This window comes from Brachyhypopomus gauderio, chromosome 13 (genome assembly GCF_052324685.1).
Source record: "Brachyhypopomus gauderio isolate BG-103 chromosome 13, BGAUD_0.2, whole genome shotgun sequence".
Lineage (NCBI taxonomy): Eukaryota > Metazoa > Chordata > Actinopteri > Gymnotiformes > Hypopomidae > Brachyhypopomus > Brachyhypopomus gauderio.
The window spans coordinates 11,410,629-11,434,746 of record NC_135223.1 but is presented as its reverse complement, the minus strand read 5'-3'; the positions used below and the strand labels follow the sequence as shown (position 1 = coordinate 11,434,746).

At 44.1% G+C, this 24,118-nt stretch overlaps 1 protein-coding gene across 2 annotated transcripts; it reads right to left on the bottom strand.

Annotated features, from left to right (window-relative positions):
• Positions 1–1,074: 1,074 nt before the first annotated feature.
• Positions 1,075–23,923, bottom strand: cacng7b (calcium channel, voltage-dependent, gamma subunit 7b). Of its 2 annotated transcripts, none has more exons than XM_076971362.1 (6): positions 23,628–23,923; positions 12,553–12,732; positions 11,325–11,411; positions 11,111–11,251; positions 3,633–3,778; positions 1,075–2,928 (listed from the first exon to the last, which is right to left on the bottom strand). In XM_076971362.1, the coding sequence occupies exons 2-6, from the start codon at positions 12,677–12,679 to the stop codon at positions 2,443–2,445; spliced, it is 987 nt and encodes a 328-aa protein (XP_076827477.1). In that variant the 5' UTR covers positions 12,680–12,732; positions 23,628–23,923; the 3' UTR covers positions 1,075–2,442. The 2 variants fall into 2 exon arrangements, with proteins under 2 accessions (XP_076827477.1, XP_076827476.1); XM_076971361.1 differs by having other exon boundaries at positions 1,077–2,928; positions 12,537–12,732.
• Positions 23,924–24,118: the final 195 nt, after the last annotated feature.

Sequence of the window (24,118 nt, the reverse complement as noted above, 5' to 3'; positions counted from 1 at the left end):
ATACTGCAATATTATTGTACAGTGAACTATGACCTTCAAAGCTTTTCGAGCCGATCATTCCCCCCCTCTGTGGAAGACGAGGGTGAGTTAAGAGCAAGGATTGGCTAATGCAGGATGACAGCTCTTTCATGCAGTAATGGTGGTGGTGAAAAGAGCGCCACTCAACCCTTTACTGACACACACACACGCACACACACCAACCTCTTTCTCTCTGTGTCACTCTCAGGACACAACGAACATACACTTTTGCACCGACTCATTTGACTCATGATCAAACCAGCTGCTCTCTAATTCTGTCACTCATATTCTTACACACATGCAAATACATGAATGAATGTATGAGCAAACACACATGCAGTCGCATTAAGTCTATTCCAAGTAAGTGTATTGTATCGTCAAGTAGAATTTGGATGAAGTCAGAATACAGAGCTGTTATGCACATTACACACAAATCATGCATACACAGACACTCACACTCACACTGATCAATCGGCCTGCACAGTTCCCTATGGTGGTAGCACACTGCACCAGAGATGAACAAGGTTTTAATATAACAGCCCCTGTGCAGAACAAACACACACACACACACACACACACACACACACACACACAATTCAGTCTGTTAAGCTCACTGTGCATGCCATGCATTGTAATAAAGGACTGCAGTGTTTCAGCCTATCCTCAACGCAACACAGTACACTGCATTAAACACTGCATCAGGTGCACACACACACACACACACACGTTACAACACCCCCCCCCCCCCACACACCTCCCCACAGACACACGCATTCATTTACCTCGTGAACTCAGAAACTATAAGACTACACAGAAGACATTACATCATGTGGTGCAGAGACAAAGTGATCTTGCACTCTTCTCTCCCCTTCCCTCCCGTTATGAGAGCTATCAAACAGAGCGTGCTGTGATGTCATTGTGCAGAGAGTCAGCATCAGGTATGTCCTCAAGCTGCTGATTCTTACATGCACACATGATATGGTGACTTTTCCCGCATGTTTTCAGGTCTGGAGTTTCCCAACTGGAGTTTTGGCTCACACAGTTAATGTTTTATGCTCTATTATATGATAAAATTGCAAGCACACTGCAAAATATTTTATTGTAACAATTCAACAACTTGGATCTAACATACACCAATAGCTCAGCACTCAGAACCATAAAATGTATTCTATAGGCATGATATGTGATACTGTGGATTATGTTAAACACTGCACTTGTTTCAGAACCGTGGACAGTGCCATCCGAACGATTAATTGCACTACTACATTTGAGCGGCCAGAGGGCGCTCCGCATATGATTGTGTACTGGTATGTAGTCTCATGTTCATGTTATTTTACATGATGTGATTTTGGAAAAAATTAAGTATGCGATTTCTAACTTTAAACCGCAAACTTGCATTTTACAATTCTAAACAATTTTACACATCTGCATCATTCTGTGCTGTTTCTCTGCAGCTTTGTTAGATCATATAATTATGATATACAATCTGTTTATGTGATTGTTCAAAATGCAGAATTAGCATAGTGGCTTAGATTTAGTGACCACCATTATCATTCCATGTTTTTATGCTAATTGTGGATTTGTTTCACAACACTTTAATCTACTATCAGTAATTGTAGAGTCCTTTATACTTTATCAAAATGTTTTCCCCTGTTAAACTGCGCATGCATATCGAGTAGCATACTCAATCTGCATTTATCCGTAGCCCAAATCAGACCTACTGTTTATAACAGGGAAAGGAAATGATACATTCAACCCAAAACAAACAGATCAAAGACTGACACCAACCCGCTGTTAGAACTGGAAAACCCAGATAAATCGCCCCAAAAATCTATAAGAGTCTTTAAGAGAGGTCGAGTTTCAGTGATCTGAAATTGAATGCCTTTATCACATCCTTTCTCCACTTTCTCATTTCATATTTCCATAGTAAATTAGCACATAATGTTTTACATATTTAAAATCACCAGTGTCCATGATCACCATCTTACTTAAAGTGGAATTAAAATACCTAACTTATTTAACCATGATCCCTGTAGCTTTATCTTAAACATGTCATAATAATAATAACACTACTACTGTTACATTGATTGAATGATGGAAAAAGTGTGGATCACTGGTAAAAGGGAAGGCAGTAGTTACAGTCTTTGTGCACTACAGGTGTGAGTATACATTAATACATGTTATTCTGGAAAAGTGTTTTGCATTGTACACCGCTTGTGCAATAAGACCTATGCCTTCATTAAATACCTTGTAAGGAACCAGCTGACCTTCTCTGCTACAGAATTCACACCTGAATGACAAGTCTCCTTTGCTTTAACACCATAAACTCTCCCGTCCTGCGCTTCTCCAGGGATCTTTCATCTGGTCCCTGATCTCCAGCCATGACACAAGATAGACAGGCTCTGCACTCCAACTGCACACACTCTAATATGGGGAGGCACTCATACGCATGTGTGTGTGGTATTGGGGAGGCGGCACTGCCGGAGGGGGCGTGACCAGGCCCAGGCCGTGGGCGTCGCCGGCCGCCCCGGGGAGGAGCGGGTGGCTGAGGGGGAAGGCCGACGCAGAGCTGGCCGACGCGAGGTCGTATCCGCCGTCGGACGTGGGGCTGGAGGCAGCGGTCATGCTGGCAGAGGGGGCGCTTTGCTGGGGGATGACCTTCGTCGGGGGCTGGTGGTTGACCTTGGGCAGGGGCTGGGGGTTCTGCGTGAGCTGGATGGAGATGTCGCTGGAGAGCTCAGAGGCACTGCGCGCACGCTTGGGTGGAGGCCAGGTCTCGGGGTGGAGGAACTGCCCGCTGTAGTCACTGCTCTCGGACATGCGGGGGCGGTAGAGAGCTGGGTGAGGCCGGTACATCTCCTCTTCTGCATAGCGTTTCATGAACAGATACACAGACATCACGCCTGCACCCTGGTATAGACAGAGAGGAAGGGACAGAGAAAGTAGTGTGAAATATGAAATATATATATATATATATGACATGAGATCACACAGGACCTTGTGACCAGCCCCGAGATGACATAAGAAAATGCATGTGATTTGGATATTCGCAAAACGTTTTTTAAATGTAACACTCTATTCACATTAGTCATTCCCTCCCTGGGTGGCAGGGCTGAGATTAAATGGTTAAAATTGTACATTTATTAAATGATTTAAAAGGTTTCTCTAGAGCCTCTTTTGAAACGGCTATTTAAATCACTACTTGCTTTTCTCCTACTTGCTGTCATGAGTTCACTCTCTCGCCCTTTCTCTCCGAAACACAAATGCACACACACAACAGCACATGCACTCTCGCACATATACACAGCTCCCTAAGCAACAATGAAATCTTGACAGTGCAGAGACCCTGCTGAGTCAAGCAGAAAGAAGAAGTCCCTGTAACAACTCCAATTTAGCTAAAATCCTCACTTCATCAGCACACAAAATGGCTGCCTGATAGTCAGAGCTCTCCTCCCCTGTCCCCTCCTACTCTGACTGTCCTGCAATTACTAAATGAAAAATCTAATGAAGTGCTCCAGCGTGTCGAAGGTGCCTACAAGACAACGTGTCCATCAAACCGGCACAGAACGCGCGCCAGGAGCGAAAGGAGGCGCTTGTGAGGTCCGTGCGCTGACCTCTTTGAGGAGGAAGGAGCTGGCGGCGAAGGCGAAGGACCAGCCGTAGTGGTAGTTGAAGAAGAGCTCAGGCTCCCGCGGCCTGTTCATCACCTCATCATTTATACTGGAGATATAGAGTACCAAGCCCACTACTAGACTCAGACCTGAGAGGAAGAGAGAGGGAGAGAGAGAGAGAGGGAGGGGGTGAAAGGGAGAGAAGAACTTGTTTTTGAACTGTATTATAGAGCAAAGTTTTTAGGACCAGAGAGAAAAGCAAAATCCGTTATCATAACGGTATAGCAGAGAGCACTTCAGAATTATTGGTAAGACACGAAAAAAAGCTGTGAAGAAATGTCCTTGTCATGTATCCAAGGACCAAAGTATCTGGAGGGATTGTATGGAGAGCAACGTTCCACCTCCACCAGCAGCAACCGAGAAGACTCAGAGCTGTTTTCCTGGCAGATGCAGAGATGCTGACAATCGTGGTACAAAATAACTGCGTTTTCGAGAAGGAATGTTCATTTTTCTGGGATATTTTTTTTAATCATTAAAGCTCACTGGAAGGTTAGGATTTGTTTCATCATTTCAGTTTAGGTTCAAGCTTATTAAAAGGTTCATTCTGGAGGGCACGGTAACTCAGTTCTGATTGGCCACACTGTACGGGGGTGGGACAGGGTTTCTGCTCGACCCTCTCTGAGGACATCCACCCCCTTTGAGCCATCACGACACATATGCACCTGTCCAGAACCCACACACACACACACACACACATGCACCGCTGAGAGGACATCAACTTCATCTGAATGCATCACATCACACAGGCAGCCTACTGCAGCACTGTGCCCAGAAGGAGAGCAGGACAAGCACACACAAACACACGCACACAGCTACATTTCACATTCAACTCTTTAACAGCAATTTAACTCACCATAAGTGAGTACAAATTTCACTTCTTTATGTTCTGGCTTTGAATGCTCTGAGCTATCAATCAAGAGTACAGGCCAGTCAATTACATACTCCTCAACTCGAGTACAAGCTGACACATTTCATATTATCGGGCAGAAAGTCCGAAAGACAGAGGAGGAAGAATGAGGGAAAATATAAAAATGTTTTTGTTCCAAGGACGGCACGTCAGTAAGAGTTTGTGGCCAGACTAAAGAAGGCCTTTCCAGCCCTGTTTCAAGGTGAAAGCACAAGAGAGATGAAGTGACGTCCACACGAACATGCCCTCCAGACCTGAGGAGGAGCTGTCCTGCAGCTACTGAACCTGCTGGTTATGGGACCAAGACCACTTCAGTACTGACACACAAAATAGGTTATGCCCACACAGCAAAACACCTTGTGTTCAGTAAACACGAGTGTTCTGAGTTCAGCTCAACAACACAGGAGCAAACTCAACAGGTTTTGCTGTTTACTGTAGGGTTTGCTACTTAATTAGTTCTAGATTTCAGTACAACAATAACTGAACGCATGTCTTAGGGCGTACTCACACTAGGCTCTGTGATCCGGGCCCGGATCAGTTAACCGTGCTCGGGCCCGCTTGAAGAGGTGGGCCAGGGCACGATTCATGTGGACTCGAGCACGGTTCGCTTCTAGTGTGAGCGCTATCCGTGTCCGAGCCCGCTTGGTGCCTCGTGTGATTGGTTCATTTCGCTGGAACTCAAACATGACGTCAGTGATGCGATGCTCACATTAAACAGTCATAGCGGCAAAGCGATTAGCAGACAATCGTTGTGTTAAATTATCGATAAATCTGTGCTTGCACCGTGTTTCTGCACTCCCAAAACGACTCCAAAAATACAATAAAAAGAGAATCGTGAACTCCATAGTGTTGTGCGAGCGCGCTTTTTTTCCAAATAAAGCGGCGTTGTGATGACGTAAGCGTGCTCGGGCCGGGTTGCTGAAGAGAGTGTGAGTGCAGGCCAGAGGGGGAGTGGGGAGGGGGGATAACCGGGCCCCAGCACGGAACCAGCAAACCGTGCCTAGTGTGAGTACGCCCTTAGTCTGTAAGGGTGTTTGGGTGGTTTGGCCCTGTTCGAAACCAAGATGTGTGTTAAGTGAGAAAAGGGACCCAGATCAGTTCTATGCAGATAAGTGAACAGGATGATGGGATTTTCGCTGACGTTAACTATGCTAATAAGCGTACTATGTTAATAAGCACACTATGCTAATAAGCACACTTGAGCTACCATATTTGAACCTCTGCTAAACTATAGAGTGAACAGCAAAGACTGGATCTGATGACTGGAGACAAAACATCTAAGATGATGCCAGAAAACATCCATCAGTAGATGACAGTATGAGTGAACGCCACATCTGTCCCAGTGCATCTACTCCACCCAACTACTCCACCCATCTATCCCACTGCATGCAGATACTGCCCACCTTAGACCCACCAGAGTAGCTGAGACCCACATCTATACTGAACTGGCTACATAGACTGTACATAATGTGCAGCAGTATGTACTGTTTATTAGCTGGACTGCTCAAGGAGGATGGGCTCCCTCTGGAGTCTTGGACCTCTAACGGTTCCTTCCTTAATGTGCACAGGGATTGTTCCTGTCGCTACTGGCTTGCTCATTAGGAATCTGGACCCAAACATTTGTAAAGCTGCTTTGTGACCTGTGTTGTAAAATCACTACAAAATAAATCTGACTTTGACATATTGTTTAGGGATTACCATTTCTCTTGATTGCCAAGATATATTTCTGAACTGATGCTCCATTTCCCAAAATGAAAACGCAAATGCATAATTGCACACATCAAAAACTTCAAATCTTAATCCTGCTAGTCAGGCTCAGTGGGGGGAGTTTAGAGCCAATCCCAGCATCATTGGGCGAAGGCAGTACACCACATGGCCAACACACACACTCACATCTACTCATAATTTAGACCAATCAACCTGTCTTTGGACTGTGGGAGAAAACCAGAGTACCCTGAGAAAACCCACACAGGCATAGCGAGAACATGCAAACTTCAAACTGGTCCGGACTGAGAATCAGACCCAGATGATCTTGCTGTGAGACGACAGCACTAGCCACCACACCATCATGCTGCCCAGACCAATGGCCAAGAATGTTTATACGTAAAGAAAGAAATCACAATTGTTGTACCTCAACATCCAATCTCTGGTCTAGGTTAAGTTAGAGATTCTCATCAACAGTATTAGGTCTGGGCAGGCCATGCAGTAAACCCGTAACCAGACCTCTCCACCCTGGCGTGCCATGCTCAACCATTAGATCTAAACAAACCTCCTCCTTGGAGGAGGTTAATGGGGGTCTCGTGTAGGGGTCTCTGTGTAGGGGTTTTGTTGTAAGGGCCTCAGTGTAGGGTATTGTTGTAGGGGTCTCAGTGTAGGGATTTTGTTGTAGGGGTCTCAGTGTAGGGGTTGTGTTGTAAGAGCCTCAGTTTAGGGGTTTTGTTGTAAGGGTCTCAATGTAGGGGTGTCACTGTAGGGGTCTCAATGTAGGGGGCTCAGTGTAGGGGTATTGTTGTAAGGGCCTCAGTGTAGGGGTCTCAATGTAGGGGTCTTGCTCATAGACATTCCACTGCCATACTGAAAATAACTCCTCTTATGGGGTTTAGGAAAGGAAGAATGTGCAGGTAGAAAGATGTTGCTGAATCTTGAGTTGTTTGTGCACCGCAAACTAGAGCAGCCTGCTCAAGACTGAACTGTCCCAAATCCTTTAGCCTATACTACAGTAAATACCTCTGTAATAAAAAACTGTTCTCATATACTTGATATAGCATGAAAAACCATACTTGCACATTTCACCTGAGATCCTCTTGAAAGGAACATGATAGCCCTGTTTCGTCCTCAACCTGTTCTGTCAAAGAATGCAGTCAAATGTTGAGATGCTGACTGCATTAACGTACTGGAATATTCCCTGATCCTCAATAACTCTCCATTGTACCTGAAGCAAGTCAATGATACTGCTAGCTATGACTATATTGGTGATTTCCATCATTTGCTACACATATTCTGCTCCCACTGAGTGGTCATCTCTCAGTCCTATAAAAATAGACATCCTGACAGGATCACTGTAAACCATCCAGTTTTTCAAAACAGGAGCATAGAGTAACTCCAAATGAGACACATTTCAGATCACATACAGTACTAAAGAGTAAAAAGCAAAGGTGCTGGACCTCAGCCCTCCAAAATGGCAGCAGAGTGGACTGTAAACAACTGACCCATTTTCCTCTGCGGATTCGGGAAGCTAATGTAGAGTGGCTCAGGAACGGCTCTTTGCTTATCTTTCCTCACTGACATCCAACAGACACGGGCGTGGTCAACTAGAGTAGCACGAACCTCACCAGAAATCAACAACAGCTCGTCTCGTTGTTATTCCTCTTCCTCTACCTTCAGGTCTTTGTGGGTCTGTTGTTCCAGGAAGTGAACTTTCCTGACTTTAACTCCTGTTTCCTCCTGAGGAAGTGTGTGTTAACTGGGTTTGAGTTATTGATTAATTCAGTACATAGTGCAGACTGTAGTTTGTGTGTAGAGATTTTCACAACGGTTCAACAAATCTGAATTCTGTATGAAAACAGCTGTGTAGTATTTGCAGTTTTGGAAAATGGTCTGTCTTTTGTAGATGGTGTCATGGTTTGGGATGTCTGCTTTGTTACAAATGCCAAACTATAATAATCACATCACACAAACATGCATCAAATATATAGATGGTACTTTTGCCTACATGATATCTGGCCAATTGATTGAAAACCATAGCCAAAACAAAGATATTCTGGCATTATTCATTGCAAACCTTAACTAAAAGAATTGACAACTAGCACAAACCTGCTTTTTGTATCCTGGTTACATGCTGCTACAAAGACAATAAGCGACTAGAAAATGGTCTGGATTGCCAGTTGCCAACAGTGTATGCACCAATGCCGCCAGTGGACACACCAATGCTGCCTCCTACCTGAGACCCAACGTAAGTGCTCTGCCTAGAAATAGAACTATCAATATGGACATCTACTAGCTGGGCTGCCCAATGGAGGATGGGTTCCTCTTTGAGTCTTGGTCATCTTAAGGTTTCTTCCTAATCCCTCCTATGGAGATTTCCCTTGCCACTGTCACCCTTGGCTTGCTCATTAGGGATCCTGACACATGCATTTGTAAATCTGCTTTGTGACAACACATGTTGTAAAAAGCGCTATATAAATAAAATTACCTTGACTTGACAATACACCTGCATAACGTAAACTGTGAATGTATACCATGCGTAAATATAAATGCATAAACATAAATGCAAACATAAACATAAATGCAAACATAAACATAAATGCTTTTATTCAATTAGTGTAAACTTTATTGCACATCTTCTCTGACCCCTTCTGACCCCTTTACTGTAAAAGGTAAATGGAAAAAAACCCTGGCGTCTGTATAGTACAGATAAAAGTGTTTATAAAGGGATATGTCTGCTTCATGGCATCACAAACCTCTCACAAAGCAGGAGGACATGCCATGTGGACAGGTTGGGCAATCTGGCCTGCTGTGGAAAGTCCACCCGGGAAAGACTCCATCATTACAAGCCATCACCGCTGCATGAAGGAATCTTCTCTCATACAACTTCCACTGCCATATATATATATTCATGTATATGAATATGGTCAAAAATTGTTTTTAATCATTTGTAATTTAGTGTCTCCATCATTCTCCTCCTCCTTCCCCTTTATCCCACTTCTCTCATCACCTCTTCCTTGAGGAAGAGCTCCATTTTACCAAGCATAGAGCTCATTTAAAGCCCCCTTTTATGCATGCATTCACTTTGCATAATAGTTCCCTCATTCGCGATTCAATAACTAGAATAATGTGATGAGAATTCAGCTCATTCATGTTTAAACAATCACAGCTGGGTGCTGTTTGTGTTGCAGTGTAGATACAGGATTTATCTGGAAAAAGACCCATCAATATGGCAACTAACCCTTTGAAGAACAGTGTTTGGGGCGGACAATTTAGAGCGCTAGCAAATGAAAGCAATGGTAATAATAATAGTGTGTAAGCAATGGAGAAAGGAAAGGTAGGAGAGACAGAAATGTGTTTTCATAAGCTACAACGTCTACCTTGTCTTCCGCTTCACTCTCATGATTTGCAACACTTCATACTCAATCTAAAATATGTTATGCCGTTATATTACACATACAGTGTGAGATCTTTAGAGAACCACAGTTGCACTGGCAAGAGTCATTAGTGAAGCAAAGCAGTTCGATAGAGCCCAAGAACACCAGTGCCAGACAGTAATAAACTCAAGCAGATGGAGAATCCACATGATCAGAGAGGGTTTGAAATGGAATAAGATGATGATAATCATGACGCAGATGGTATGGCTGTACTGCATATGCTGAAACCATAGCATTATATGGGCGTGATTGTATTATCTAAGACAACTGCATCTAAAGTTTCATCTTCTGCTCATGAACACAGGCAGAGGCAACGCTTCCCATGCAAATAGGACTGCGCATATTTGAGCGCGAACAGTTGCCCGGTGAAATCTGAGTGGTGAGAACCTTTGTGCACTCATAAGTCATAATAAGTTCGGTTCAGGTGCAGCGAGTCACAAACTCCCCAGGCTTTTGTTCCAACTACCTGGCTTTGCTAATTAGATCACGCCTGCAGATAGAATTAATTAGCGGAATCAATTGGATGACACACAAAGGTGGGAGGAGCTCTGCTGTCTGTGCCTGCACCTTCACCGGCCTGAAGAAGACACAGAGCTGCCTTCGCACGCCCAGCTGGGCAGGGACGCTGCCATGGGGCGGTGGATCCTAACTGAACATGAGGCCCCTTCAGGAAAGGTTCCCTCCTAGGATAGCTGGCACATCCACAAGATGGCAAAGAAGAGAAAGGAGAGAAATCTTTTATCTTGAATCAGCCAAGACCTGCTCAAGTCTCAAAGGTCCATCATTGGCTTTGCAATATTGTCTGGACGTGATGCAATTTCTCTGTAAAACTAACTGAAATAGAATCTGAAGGATTCTGGGCACCAGGCACAGAATGAAAAAAGTTGGAGTATTTCTCAATTCTTTTTTAATAACTGGTACAATCAGTTGGCTATGCAACATTTGTTTATGATGTTTAAATCTGAATAGAGGAATTATTGCACTGACGCTTGAAGCAGAAATACCAACACCAGATTTGGGTGGGGGGTTGGGGGGGTTCAGCTCAACCCTGTAGAGTTTAGTTCCACTAGCACATTGGATTAATTAATCACAATGAATCCCAATCAATCACAAATAATCACATTTGATCATCACACGATCACAACTCCTCACAGAGAGAAATTGAATCCTACAGGGTATGAAGCCAGCCTTGTGAAAAAATCTATGATCACATGCTTTCATTTATGAGGGTGAAGTCTTAACGCAACAGAGGGTGAGACCATGAGGGCGACCTCACTGACCGGACAGAGGTGCTGGCCTCGGAGTTACTGCGTCTTCTGCCTGCACCTCATAGCTGAGATCACGTAGCAGAAGAATGGAGCAGGGGTGACTACCTGAAAGGATGAAGAGGATTCCGGAAATGAAGGCCAGGATGGTGCGCTGGGGGCGGATGTGGCCCACGTTGCTGATGACGAAGGCCATGAAGACGAAGAGCAAAGACACCATGGGGAAAGGTGTGGCTGTCTGCACCATCTCTGAGAAAGGACCAACAGATCACACATCAGAAGCGAGCTCGGGTTCACACGGCGGTGACTAAGGTTTACTCACTCAGGATATTCGCAGTGTTTTCTGTCGTGATCTCGTTCTCCGGCTCTGTGAAGTATTCCGAGGCCACGCATCTTCCCTTCTCTGAACCTGAGAGGGGACATATGAACACAGAGACACAGGAGACATGGGGACAGGAAGACAGGAGACAGGGCCAATCAGAAATATAATGCAGGAGGCATGAAATCTGCAGTCAAATCAAAGACATAGCAGCAGCATTTTCTTTTACAATAGTATGAAACTATTGTATACAGTGTGTATACAGTGTGTATCGTATGTATGTGTCCATATATATACAGCACATGTATTTTACATGAATGTTTGTGTATGTGTGTGTGTGTGTGTGTGTGTGTGTGTGTGTGTGTGTGTGTGCCTGCTATGAAACACACTCTTCAGCGGTCAGAGTGCAGTGCCATCTTGCGTGTGAGTGTGTGTGTGTGTGTCCTTGTGTGTGTGTGTGTGTTTGTGTGTACCTGCTATGAAACACACCCTCCACAGGCCAGAGTGCAGCGCCATCTTGCGTATGAGTGTGTGTGTGTGTCCTTGTGTGTGTGTGTGTGTGTACCTGCTATGAAACACACCCTCCACAGGCCAGAGTGCAGCGCCATCTTGCGTATGAGTGTGTGTGTGTGTCCTTGTGTGTGTGTGTGTGTGTACCTGCTATGAAACACACCCTCCACAGGCCAGAGTGCAGTGCCATCTTGCGTATGAGTGTGTGTGTGTGTGTCCTTGTGTGTGTGTTTGTGTGTACCTGCTATGAAACACACCCTCCACCGGCCAGAGTGCAGCGCCATCTTGCGTATGAGTGTGTGTGTGTGTCCTTGTGTGTGTGTGTGTGTGTACCTGCTATGAAACACACCCTCCACAGGCCAGAGTGCAGTGCCATCTTGCGTGTGAGTGTGTGTGTGTGTCCTTGTGTGCGTGTGTGTGTGTACCTACTATGAAACACACCCTCCACAGGCCAGAGTGCAGCGCCATCTTGCGTATGAGTGTGTGTGTGTGTCCTTGTGTGTGTGTGTGTGTGTGTGTACCTGCTATGAAACACACCCTCCACAGGCCAGAGTGCAGCGCCATCTTGCGTATGAGTGTGTGTGTGTGTCCTTGTGTGCGTGTGTGTGTGTACCTACTATGAAACACACCCTCCACAGGCCAGAGTGCAGCGCCATCTTGCGTATGAGTGTGTGTGTGTGTCCTTGTGTGTGTGTGTGTGTGTACCTGCTATGAAACACACCCTCCACAGGCCAGAGTGCAGCGCCATCTTGACGTCGATGGTTTGGTTCTGCTGCAGTACTATGCCTTCCTCCATCAGCAGCCAATAATCCGTTGCCACGGCAACACCTACCAACAGCAGCCCGCATGCCCCGAACACCGTGGAGAGCAGAGTCAGAGCCCTGCTGCTGCACGAGCTCATCTACACACACACACACACACACACACACACACACACACACACACACACACACACACACACACACACACACACACACACACACACACACACACACACACACACAATATATCAACATTACATAACACAACATTACATACATACATATACATACAAAATAACCAGCTCTATTCATTTGATGCTATTTGATGCAATTATTCATTCAATGCTATTTGGAGGGCAATTTATTATGTTCAAACATACCTTTATTTTTGAGCCAGTTACACTGTCCAATCAGCAGGAGATTTAGAGGACACTGTGATTAGGTGTTATGTGTGTATTTATGTGTTGGGGAGGGGGTGTTAATGCAGTGTGATTTGTGGTTATGATATATAATGATTGTTATTTATCATGTGGGTTTAGAAATAGAAGCTCCAGAGGATTTGCTTTTTGCCAGACAACAAAGTAGCATCGACCTCTATCAGAAGACCCATTCAGATCAGCCAGAGGTGAATGAAACTTCAAAGACACCATGTTTTATGACTTTTACTTTTTGTGTTATTCCTGAGTAACCATGAAACACAGATTTTTCCACATATTTGATGTATTTTAAATCAACTGTTGCAGGCTGTTTCTTCCTACTACTCTTACAGCTCATTTTTCCGAGACCACTAGTCTTTAATATTCATGAGCAGACCTCTAATGTTCATTAATATTCATAGGCTGACAGGCTTAAGTTCATATGGTTAAGGGGTCGATGATCCTCAAATGTATTTGTCTGAGCTTGAGTCTAACACACACCACTTTAGCAAGTTCCTTAGTAACTAGTAACTACTCGAACTGAATACAAATGTAATGGGACCTGACACAAAAATATGATTCGGTTAACCTTGAACTGGCTTTCCTTTCAAATCTCATTACTTCTCCTTGTATGTTTACTACACAGTTAGCATTCCATAAACGTTCTAGCAAGCTAATAGGGGAATTTATAGCTATTTATCATTCATGAAGCATAATACCATTTTTCATCTGAGACTCCATATGAGTTTTGATGTACACTTGCATTAATACTTAAGAAGCCCTTTTAGTTTATTTATTTATTTGACCATTTATGTTACAGTTTAAGAGTGGTTACTTCAGTGAGTTAATGCTAGCCTGCTAGCTAGGTAGCCTCTTTAGATGTATAATAGCATGCTTAACAAGAAGAAGAATACTGCACGCCATATATATAAGCTTTAGGCAAGGATATTAGGCCAGAATCTAACAAAATGATTAAACTATAACGCTGTCAAAGAGAAGTAGTGTTGTTGAATCAAGTGCCTTGGAGTGTCTGTCTGGGGATCATTTAAGTGCTTATTGAAGAGGGGGATCTACATTTGAAGACAGAAAGAGAGTCTCTATGAATAGTTAGTGGAAGACCATTTCACCATTTGAATGCTAGCACAGAAAAGAGTCTTGAGGCGTGTCTTCTCTCTATGGTGGTTGAAGACATGACGTACTTGAGGCAAGAAGGATGTGAGATGCCGAGCAGTGTGAGTTGAGCACTTTTAGGAGCTGGCTGGTCCATTTTTGGCTTTGAAGCCAAGCGTGATCTGATACGGGTGACCACAGGAAGCCAGTGGAGGGAACAAAGGAGTGTGGTGAACTTGGGAAGATTGAATATGCAATGTGCAGGTGCAAGAGATACTGTAAAATTATTATTATTGTGAAAAAAGTATGCATTTGCTCTTCTGTACACAGATGACCACAACAGGATGTGTCCACCTTTACTTGAGTTGCACTTGATGTCAATTGAGATTTTGGGCCTATAACAGTATGCTATGCAAATGATATGCTAAATTTTAGAGCTCGTTCACAATTCTGAGTGGCTTGTAAAAGAAAGAGGATTCTTATCATTTCTGAAAGAACCTTACATTTACATTTACATTTATGGCATTTAGCAGACGCTCTTATCCAGAGCGACTTACAAAAGTGCTATGTAGTGCTTGGAATCTCCAAGGTAGAATAGATAGTCCTGAACACAAGGTACTCTAAGCTGGAAAAACCACTAGACCAAAGTCAAATGATACCTAACAATTATACCTGAATATACACATCCCCTGAGGAAAAAGACAGTAAGCAATACCTGTAACAAACACCTGAGGAAAGAGACAATAAGCACAATAGACGAAGCATAATTATGCAAAGTGCACTTGAAAGAGGTGGGTCTTCAGTCGGCGTCTGAAGACAGCAAGTGACTCCGATGTTCGGACACACAAGGGAAGTTCATTCCACCACCTTGGAGCCAGGACAGAGAAAAGTCTAGATGCTTGTCTCCCATGTGTCCTGGATGATGGAGGGTCAAGACGAGACATACTTGAGGCGCGGAGGGCTCTAGGTATGCTTCTGGGTTTTACCATGGCCATCAAGTAAAAAGGAGCTGGACCATTCTTTGCTTTGTAGGCCAGCACCAGGGTTTTATATTTGATGCGGGCAGCTACCGGAAGCCAGTGGAGGGAGCACAGCAAGGGAGTGACATGGCTGAACTTGGGAAGGTTAAAGACCAGCCGAGCTGCAGCATTCTGGATCAGTTGCAGGGGTTTGATGGCATGCATAGGAAGACCAGCCAGTAGGGAGTTGCAGTAGTCCAGTCTTGAGATGACAAGGGACTGGACAAGGATCTGAGTGGCCTCCCTAGAGAGAAATGGCCGAATCCTCCGAATGTTGTGAAGGGCAAATCTGCATGATTGTGTTGTGTTAGCAACGTGGGCCGTGAAGGAGAGTTGCACATACCTTGCACATACTTTCTCATGCCTACTTTCATACTACAACTTTTGGTTTAAATAAGCTATTTGTATGTTCACAATGCATAAGCGCAATACTCTAGTACACTTAATCCCTAGTACACAAAACCCGGATTCTCACAATGCCAAAAACGCAAGAAGAGCTGTGGAGCAGTGGCGGCTGGCCAATAGGGGGTGCTGGGGCGCCGCCCCCTTAATATTGTTCAGATATTAAAATGAGTTCATTATAAACTGCTAGTTAATATAGTTAAATAATATAATTGTTTAGTCACACTGTGTGTCTAATAGCCATGTTTGAATTTATTAAAAGAGTAAACACATAATTGTATTTAATTGCTTACATTGTGCACACTTCCTGTGTGCAGGGCACCGGTCTAATGAGATTGCATGTAGATGCATAAACTTTTGGCAAGCAGGTGAGGCTGCAGTTTAATTGGTTGTTTCAGATTTTCCACAGGGCGCAGCTCTGGACACACCCACTCTTGTTGGTGTGTCAATCATCTGCGGTTCGTTAACTCGGTTCATGTTGAATAGCTACAGGCTGGAGCAGCATCTCTTACAAAATGAGAGAAAATTCCATTTTATCTTTACAAAAAAATCCTTACACAAAGTGTTCACTTGAAGAAAAAAAAAAGCATAAAGGAACTTGGCCTGGATCATGCAAATTTACAAATTCAGCAGAAGGCAAGTGATGGAGGACGAGCTTACACCCGATCCTTTTCCAGCTGTTCCTATGACAAACGGAGCTGGCTAGCTGGATGTGATGTAAGCAATGCCTTTTACTGCTTCCCATGTTTGTTTTTTCAAAGTCCTGGCACAGAAACATCGTGGACAATTTCATCTTTCAGAAAAACGGCACGAAAACAGCCGCAGTTTTTTTTTCGGAAAACTTAGCATTGCTCAGCAGCTAGATGAAGGCTACAGGATTGCTGTTAGACGGCACAATGAAGAGGTGACAAAAAATTGTCACGTTCTCTCTACGATAATAGACTGTGTTAAATTTTGTGTAGCCTTTGAGCTGGCCTTGCATGGCCATGATGAAAGTGTGAGCTCAGAAAATCCTGGGATATTTCGTGGGTTGGTAGATTTTGTTGCTTCTCTTGATGGATTGCTGAAAGAGCACCTTGAGAATGCTACTGTGTTTAAGGGAACCTCGCAAACTGTGCAGAATGAGCCAGAAGAAAAGGAGGGCAAAATTCATGTTCAAATAAATAAAGGGCACTAAGACTGCTTTATTTGTTTTTAATTTGTTTGCGCCCCCCTCAATTATTTTTTGTACCAGCCGCCACTGCTGTGGAGAACACTATTTCAAGTCTGTTAGTCAAGTGCCTTCATGTCTGCAGCATGTATAAAAGACGAGTGTCAGCCATAGTGCTGCACGATACCAATTAAACTATTAAAACTGTACAACATTAAAACATGGTGGTAAAGCAATGGGAGAACAGAAGAAAACAGGTGAAAACAGATGCAAATGAGTGAGAGAACAATAGCTTTTGAAAGTTTGACTTAAAAGCATCTCTTGTATTCCTTTACAAAAAGTGTGTGATTATTTCAGAGTCTTGGGGCAGCAACAGAAAAGGCACAGTCATCTTTACACTTCATCCAAGAGTGTGGGACAGCTAGGCACAGTTGACCAGAAGAGCCTACAACTTGTGAGGTGGAATTAAAGTACAGGAGGTCCCAGACAAAGCCTGCACCTGAGCCATGCAACACCTTAAAGAAATAGCACTTCAGATTCAAATTCAATGTATTTAACTGGTAACCAGTGCGGTGAAACCAGTGCAAGGCTACTGTTCCTCGCCTTGATACCAGTCAGGAGCCTCGCGGCTGCGTTTTGGACCCAACGCAAAACTGACAGACTACACTAACAGATTCCCAGATGTAATGAGCCAGAGCCGTTTATAAGAGGGTGTAAAAGTGTGGAGAACTGTTTCGAAATCCTTAAAAGACCAAATACTTTTTATTTCTGCCATTCTCCTAAGGTGATGGAAGCAGAGTCAAAAATAACTGCAGGACTCTTTACATGGTGGTGTACATTAATGTCACCGAATCGCTGGCTCTGAACGAATCAGGATTTCCAAAATGTTAGGTTACCATGGAAATGGACTACGACGGCACTTTCATCAGCTCTAGCTGCAACTATGATTTATAAGAAAACACTCACACAGTATTTCCACATTCCCATATGTATCAGTGTAATTCATACAAGTTAGTCTGGCTACCTTATATTCTAATGTTGTCTAGGTTACCCAGTGGATTATCTGTCACGTGAGACTTCATAGGCTTTAAGCGCATTTTCAGTAGTATGGAATTGAACCACATATTTCATAGAAGTGTTCTAATACATCCTTCTGAGATTAGAGAGGAATGTTTTCTTATAACCAGAGCATAGTATTGGATTTCACTGGTAAAGAGTTGATGCAACATAATCCAAACCACCCAAAATATAGCCAAAAGCCCTTTTTAAAATAGTCACATTTAAATATAGTCCCATTATAATATAGTCCCATTTTAGTGTACAGTAGTTCCATTTGAAAATAAAATATGCTTGCATCATTATTGTTTGTTTTGCTTTTCATAGATTTCTGCCATATTTGTTCTGTCCATATTATTATACATAACATAATTGTACTATATATGTAAGGTTATTCGATTTTAATCAAAACATATCAAAATGAGAGAAGAAAAAAGAGAAGACTGCAATTAAGTGATTCCTGCTTTGACAATAGCTCACCAATCATAGAGAAGGTCAAAGTTCATCTAGCATAAGGGGTGATAGACTCAGAGGCAGAAAGTGAGACATTGTTGGTAGTGAATCAGGCAACACAATCACATGCATGCATATGGACACGCACACGCACACACACAAAATGAGCTATGAATCATAGTCGTGAATACAGACATCGACTCACAGGAAGGTGGCTTTCAGCAGTTGCACACATACACCCCACAGACTTAAGTGGCCATTGATACAGTGCCACAGATCCCCTCTGCAGTGCATGTAAGGCATAGACAGGATCTGCAACATTGCACCCTGAATGGGGAATGAGTAATGAAATCATGGTTTGTGTGCGTCTGTGTGTGTGTGTGTGTGTGTGTAGGAGAGCAGGAGAGAGAGACACAGAGACAGTGGAACACATACGTGAATGATGATCTATGAGAGCATGGTTCTAGATAGGGTAAGTAACTGTGAGTTCTGCCCTGTTCCCCCTCTTTTCACCTCATGCACTCCCCTCAGTCTCTCACCCAGGAAACAGCTGATCAATGCTTAATTAACAACGTCTGTCTCATCCTCCGTCTTTATCAGTTGTGATGGTTTTCACATGGAGTTCAAATGATAACTGCTGTAAGGATATGTGGATTTTGCGAGGACAAGCCTAGATTGCAGGACTGCAGCTACGCTGACCTATCAGAGAGGAGCTCAGTCCACGTGCCTGGCGTGTGTCCTGTGAGGGAGAGAGACGCATGCTGATTCTGTGCATGTGTGTCTGTGTCTGTGCGCATGTGAAAGTGCATTCAGGCACTCGTGCTGTTTTCAACCTGTCGTTTCCTGTCTGTCTCCCAGAGCCAGTGACTCAGAGCCACATCCCAAGCCATGAGAACAACGTAACCCACAGAGAGAGAGAGAGAGAGAGAGAGAGAGAGGGAAAGAGAGAGAGGAGAGGGAGCAAGAGAGAGAGAAGAATTTGAGATGGAGTGAGGGCATGGGTACAAGAAGATATTACAATGAACATCATGAACAAGGAAGAAAAGAAAAGATGCAGATACTCAGGCCAATTAGAGAGAATGAGAGAGAGAGAGAGAAAAAGAGAGAGCGAGAGAAAAAGAAAGATAAATTGTGTGTGTGTGTGTGTGTGTGTGAGAGAGAGAGAGAAAGAGAGAGAGAGAGAGAGAGAGACAAACAGAGAGAAAGAGAGAGACAGAGAGGAAATAGTACATAAGAGAGTAGATTGGTTCTGAGTGTCCTCATGTGTGCTGCTGCTTTCACTGCAGTCCTGACTGGCAGCTGAGAGACGCCTGCTGGGTGTGAGGTGTGTGCCAGCTCGTCCCAGTGGACAGAAGGTTTCAAAAGGAAGTTTAGCTGTTGGGCCAAGACTGTGTGTGTGTGTGTGTGTGTGTGTGTGTGTGTGTGTGTGTGTGTGTGTGTGTGTGTAATGGACATGTTAGCAAATCTAACTATTTATGTGTCATCCCCTATTCAGTGTAATCAGGATCACCTCTCTGCATGATCATGGGGTCAGAGGTCCTGGGGTCAGAGGTAGGGTCTGGAGAGGGACAACCTAACGGTACCTATTAAAAAGGTGACTTTGTTTGCACGGGAAGGCCGAGCACCAGCCATTATCTGAGCTATTGGGCACATTCTAACGCATGTAAACTTTTCACCATTATCTCATAATCACATACAGTTTAATTCATTCTCAACACAAAGTCAGCCTACTGGTAAATAAAACAAAAATCCCTACACAGTGTGAGAACCAAACACCTTCAGGTAAGTCTAAACAGCGGAAGAATAGACAATTCCAACCAGCAGACATAATACACTGTATTGTCATGTTGGAAGAGGAAGGGGTCAGCTCCAAACTGTTTCCACAAAGTTGGGAGCATGCAATTGTCCAAAATATCTTAGTATGCTGAAGCATTCAGAGTTTCTTTCACTAGAACTAAGGGGCCAAGCCCAGCTCCTGAAAAACAACCTCACACCATAATCCCCCCTCCACCAAACTTTACACTTGGCACAATGCAGTCAGACAAGTACCGTTCTCCTGGCAACTGCCAAACCCAGACTCGTCCATCAGATTGCCAGATGGAGAATTTGTTAGTCCAGAGAATGCACCTCCACTGCTCCAGAGTCCAGTGGCGTCGTGCTTTACACCACTGCATCCAACGCTTTGCATTGCACTTGATGATGGATCAGGGCCGGCGCCAGAACATATACAGTGAGGGGGCGTCAGAAAATTTTGGGGTGGGGAATGTAAGTTGTTGAGCGGGGGGGTGGGTGGCGGCGAATGTAAGTAGTTGATGAGTGGGGGGGGGGGGGGGGGGGGGTGGCGAACGTAAGTTGTTTGTTGAGCAGGGGGTGGCGTGTAACGATTGTTGAGCGGCCGAGGGGGTGCCATGTTGCGATTGCTGTAAAATAAATGGGTCTTATTATTTACATTGAGGGGGCGGGACACCTCGCACCCCCGTGGCGCCGGCCCTGTGATGGATGTAGCTGCTTGACCATGGAAACCCATTCCATGAAGCTCTCTGTGTTCTTGAGCTAATCTGAAGGCCACATGAAGTTTGTAAAGTTGGCAACCTCTTCACACTATACGCTTCAGCATCCGCTGATCCTGCTCCATCAGTTTGTGTTGCCTACCACTTCGTGACTGAGATGCTGTCGTTCCCAAATACTTCCATTTACTTATAATACAGTTGACTGGAATATTTAGGAGTGAAGAAATTTCACGACTGGATTTGTTGCACAGGTGGCATCCTATCACAGTTCCACACTGGAATTCACTGAGCTCCTGAGAGCGACCCATTCTTTCACAAATGTTTGTAAAAACGGTCTGCATGCCTAGGTGCTTAATTTTATACAGCTGTGGCCATGGAAGTGATTGGAACACCTGATTCCGATAATTTGGATGGATGAGCGAATACTTTTGGCAATATAGTGTAAGAACAAATGCCAAACTTGTCAGGCCCTCTGTGGGAATGTTCGCACATGGCAGGACTCTCTGTGTATGTCTGTGTGTGAGGACACAAGTGCCCTGTGGCTACTCTGCCTCCCTCAGGCTGTGTGCGCTGGTGCAACACAGAGGCTACAGCTAAACTCTGACGCCTTCGTTGAATTCGAACACAAACAGTTCTGGCTGTGGTCTGTGTGCAATGGGTCTCAAGCTACAACGAAAACAGGCCTGTGGCCTAAAGGTCTCTAGGGGGACCTGAACCCCATCATCATGATGCAGGGCTGGGAGGGCATGGGCAGGTCGAGCTGGCCCTGTCAGAAGGAGATGTTTGCAGGCTGTGTTCTCCAGGGAGTTCCAGCAAGTGTGAGCGGCCAAAACACAGCTTGCCCATGAGCTGTTGGGCACACTGGATCCCACAGTATGAAATGTAAATGCAAACTGCACTGGAAAACTCTGCACACTCATTTGACTAAATCAAACATATCTCACTGAATTAAATAAGTAAAAAAAAATCTAAAAGTGGTGAGTATACTCCTGAACTTAAAACAGTTGATGGTTGATGGCAGGATTACATTCACTATTACATTCACAATGTATTACACAACTACAGTAATTGGCCTGTGGTTAAATGGCATATTTTGCCTGTGACCTTTCCCTGTCGGTCTTCACTCCAGTACAACACTGTCCTCTACATCCCTGCTGAACAGGGCTCAGAAACTCACAGGTCTGTGCCCAGCAAATCATACTCTAGTTACTCTACAGGGCATTACCAAAAGGGGTAGGCCTGCTCAAACATGCTCCGCAATAAGTCCAAAGTTTAGTGCTTTTTAAAATTCAGCATCATGGTAAACGATGCAATACTCTGTCCCTTGATTCTGTATATCCACATAGGAAAACACACAGTGTACTCTCATGCTGATTTAACTCAGACGGGCAAAGGAGTGCAAGGAGTCCACACGTGTTGCTCGAGAAGGTCGAGCACCAGAGGTCACCCTGCTTTCACACCCACAGCAGTGCCACACAGTGAAGTGTCCACAAGTCAGTCGACATGAGCTTCAATCAGAGTTTTCTACAGAGAGTTTATTTCAGCTTATGAGACCAGAGAGTCATCTGCCCTCTGTTCCTCTGTCACAAATCACAGGCCTGTCTGACATCATTTTTGCTTCCTTGAATTTGCCAAAATTGGGTTGATTAATTTTTAGGTAATTTTAGATAACTTGAGGTGAACTTAAGATCCAACACATTTTGTATTCAATACCCCGTCCATGCAAGTGCACCATTCCAGTAAGAGTCCTTTGGCAAGACTCCTAACACTGTCCTCACCTCCCTTGGTAGTGTGACTGAAAGTAGGTTGCTTTGGATAATAGTATGTGTAAATAAAGTAACACAGAGACAAGTGGTATCAATTCTTAAATTGGGTTTTAAATGTCTATTTTACTAAAATTTATTTTATAACTGAGTATTCATAGCTCTAAGTGTTTCTGTTGTTAAAAAATTAAGACATCAATGAAGATCTCAAAGCTATCAAAGTGTAGAGGTCCTGGTAGATTCATGAACTCACACCTAGACATCTATCTTTTGACAAGACTGAGTACGGTTGGCATATGCAGATTCGTCATCATAGTAAACATTTTGTAATGCTTGAAATCGTACAGAAACCTACATATTTCAAACACCTCGTGGTTACTAGGTTGAAAGTACATAAAAGCTTCCAGAGTAAAACAGGGACAGCGCGTGCAGAAGAGTGAGTATGGCACGGGGCTGAGTGTAAGGTATAGAAAGTCCTTGGCCTAAAAATGAAGAAGAGATCCCACCTACACGCACGTGCGCGCCTCCTCGGGAACACACTGAGCCAATTAAAGCATAAACTACTCCAACTTCTTTGCCACTTTGCTATCTATTAGTGGCGGTATATAAGTCACGTACACCGTTAAACGTCACCATAGGCACGAATAGCAAGTATTTAGGTTGTCATTTTACACAGAAGTCGGTGAGTCGTTTATTTATGCTACTGCCACTGACGTTAGACGCTTCTAACCCGTAACACTTAACAGGTACCTGGTTGTCTAGATGTCGACACTGGAGTCGTGTCATACATTTACATGACGCGTCTTTCAGTGAAAAAAGTCCACCCCTTCAGCACGATGCTTAGGTGACGCCTCTGTGGGACATGCTTTTAATTACATAAAAAGTATAGGCGACACAGTTGTACCTGGACTCATGCACATCAAAGACGACGCTCAGACGCTCATATTCTGAATTAAACAGGCTCCATGCTAATTCTTGTATATGAATTAGCGACAGCTCTTCCTCAAACCCTCAGATGTTTTCATTAGTGTAACCTCCGTCGAGAGAGTGCAACTCTTGATATGTCTTTTTAGTAAAACCACTGTTACCAAAAACCACGTCGGCGATCAAATGTACCTATGGGCTTTGGAAAGAGAAAGAAGTGTTTCGTACTCACCTTTCCAAAAGAGCTGGCAGAATGCAGCGCGCGCAAGAGAAGCCAAGCTCCTCGCACCAGAGATGCCCAGTAAAATATTGCGCGCTCCCTCTCGCGCGCTGTCTCACGAGCACTCTCTCTTGTGCGTATTTTCCCACTGACGCCCTAATCTCGTTCTTCTTTCTGTACGCTCGCTCTTCATATAGGCTATTTCAGCAGCGCAGTTAGAAAACAAAGACGGAATAAATGAAAAGCCAAGGTAATACAATGGAGGAGAGTGTAGGTGTGTATGTGTGTGAGGGAGAATAAAGCGGACAATTGACTCAACTATTAATGACCGCCGACATTAATGTGAATATTAATGAGGGCGGGCAAAAGTGCTCACCACTTGGGTGGTGATGAGTGTTAGAACATTACTGAGATTTTCACTCTGTCATTAGAAAGCACTGCATTGCACATCACTGAAAGCACTTGTGAATGTTTTCCAGCGCGGTACAAACAAATAAATCTAA

Bases quoted from the DNA above. Each gene is read 5' to 3' on its own strand.
- cacng7b (XM_076971361.1), bottom strand. From the start codon at position 12,732: ATGAGCTCGTGCAGCAGCAGGGCTCTGACTCTGCTCTCCACGGTGTTC. The intron at 11,252-11,324 runs GTGAGTAAACCT...GTCCTTTCTCAG, and splicing joins AAACACTGCGAATATCCTGA to AGATGGTGCAGACAGCCACA. The intron at 2,929-3,632 runs GTCAGCGCACGG...TGTCTATACCAG, and splicing joins GCTCCTTCCTCCTCAAAGAG to GGTGCAGGCGTGATGTCTGT.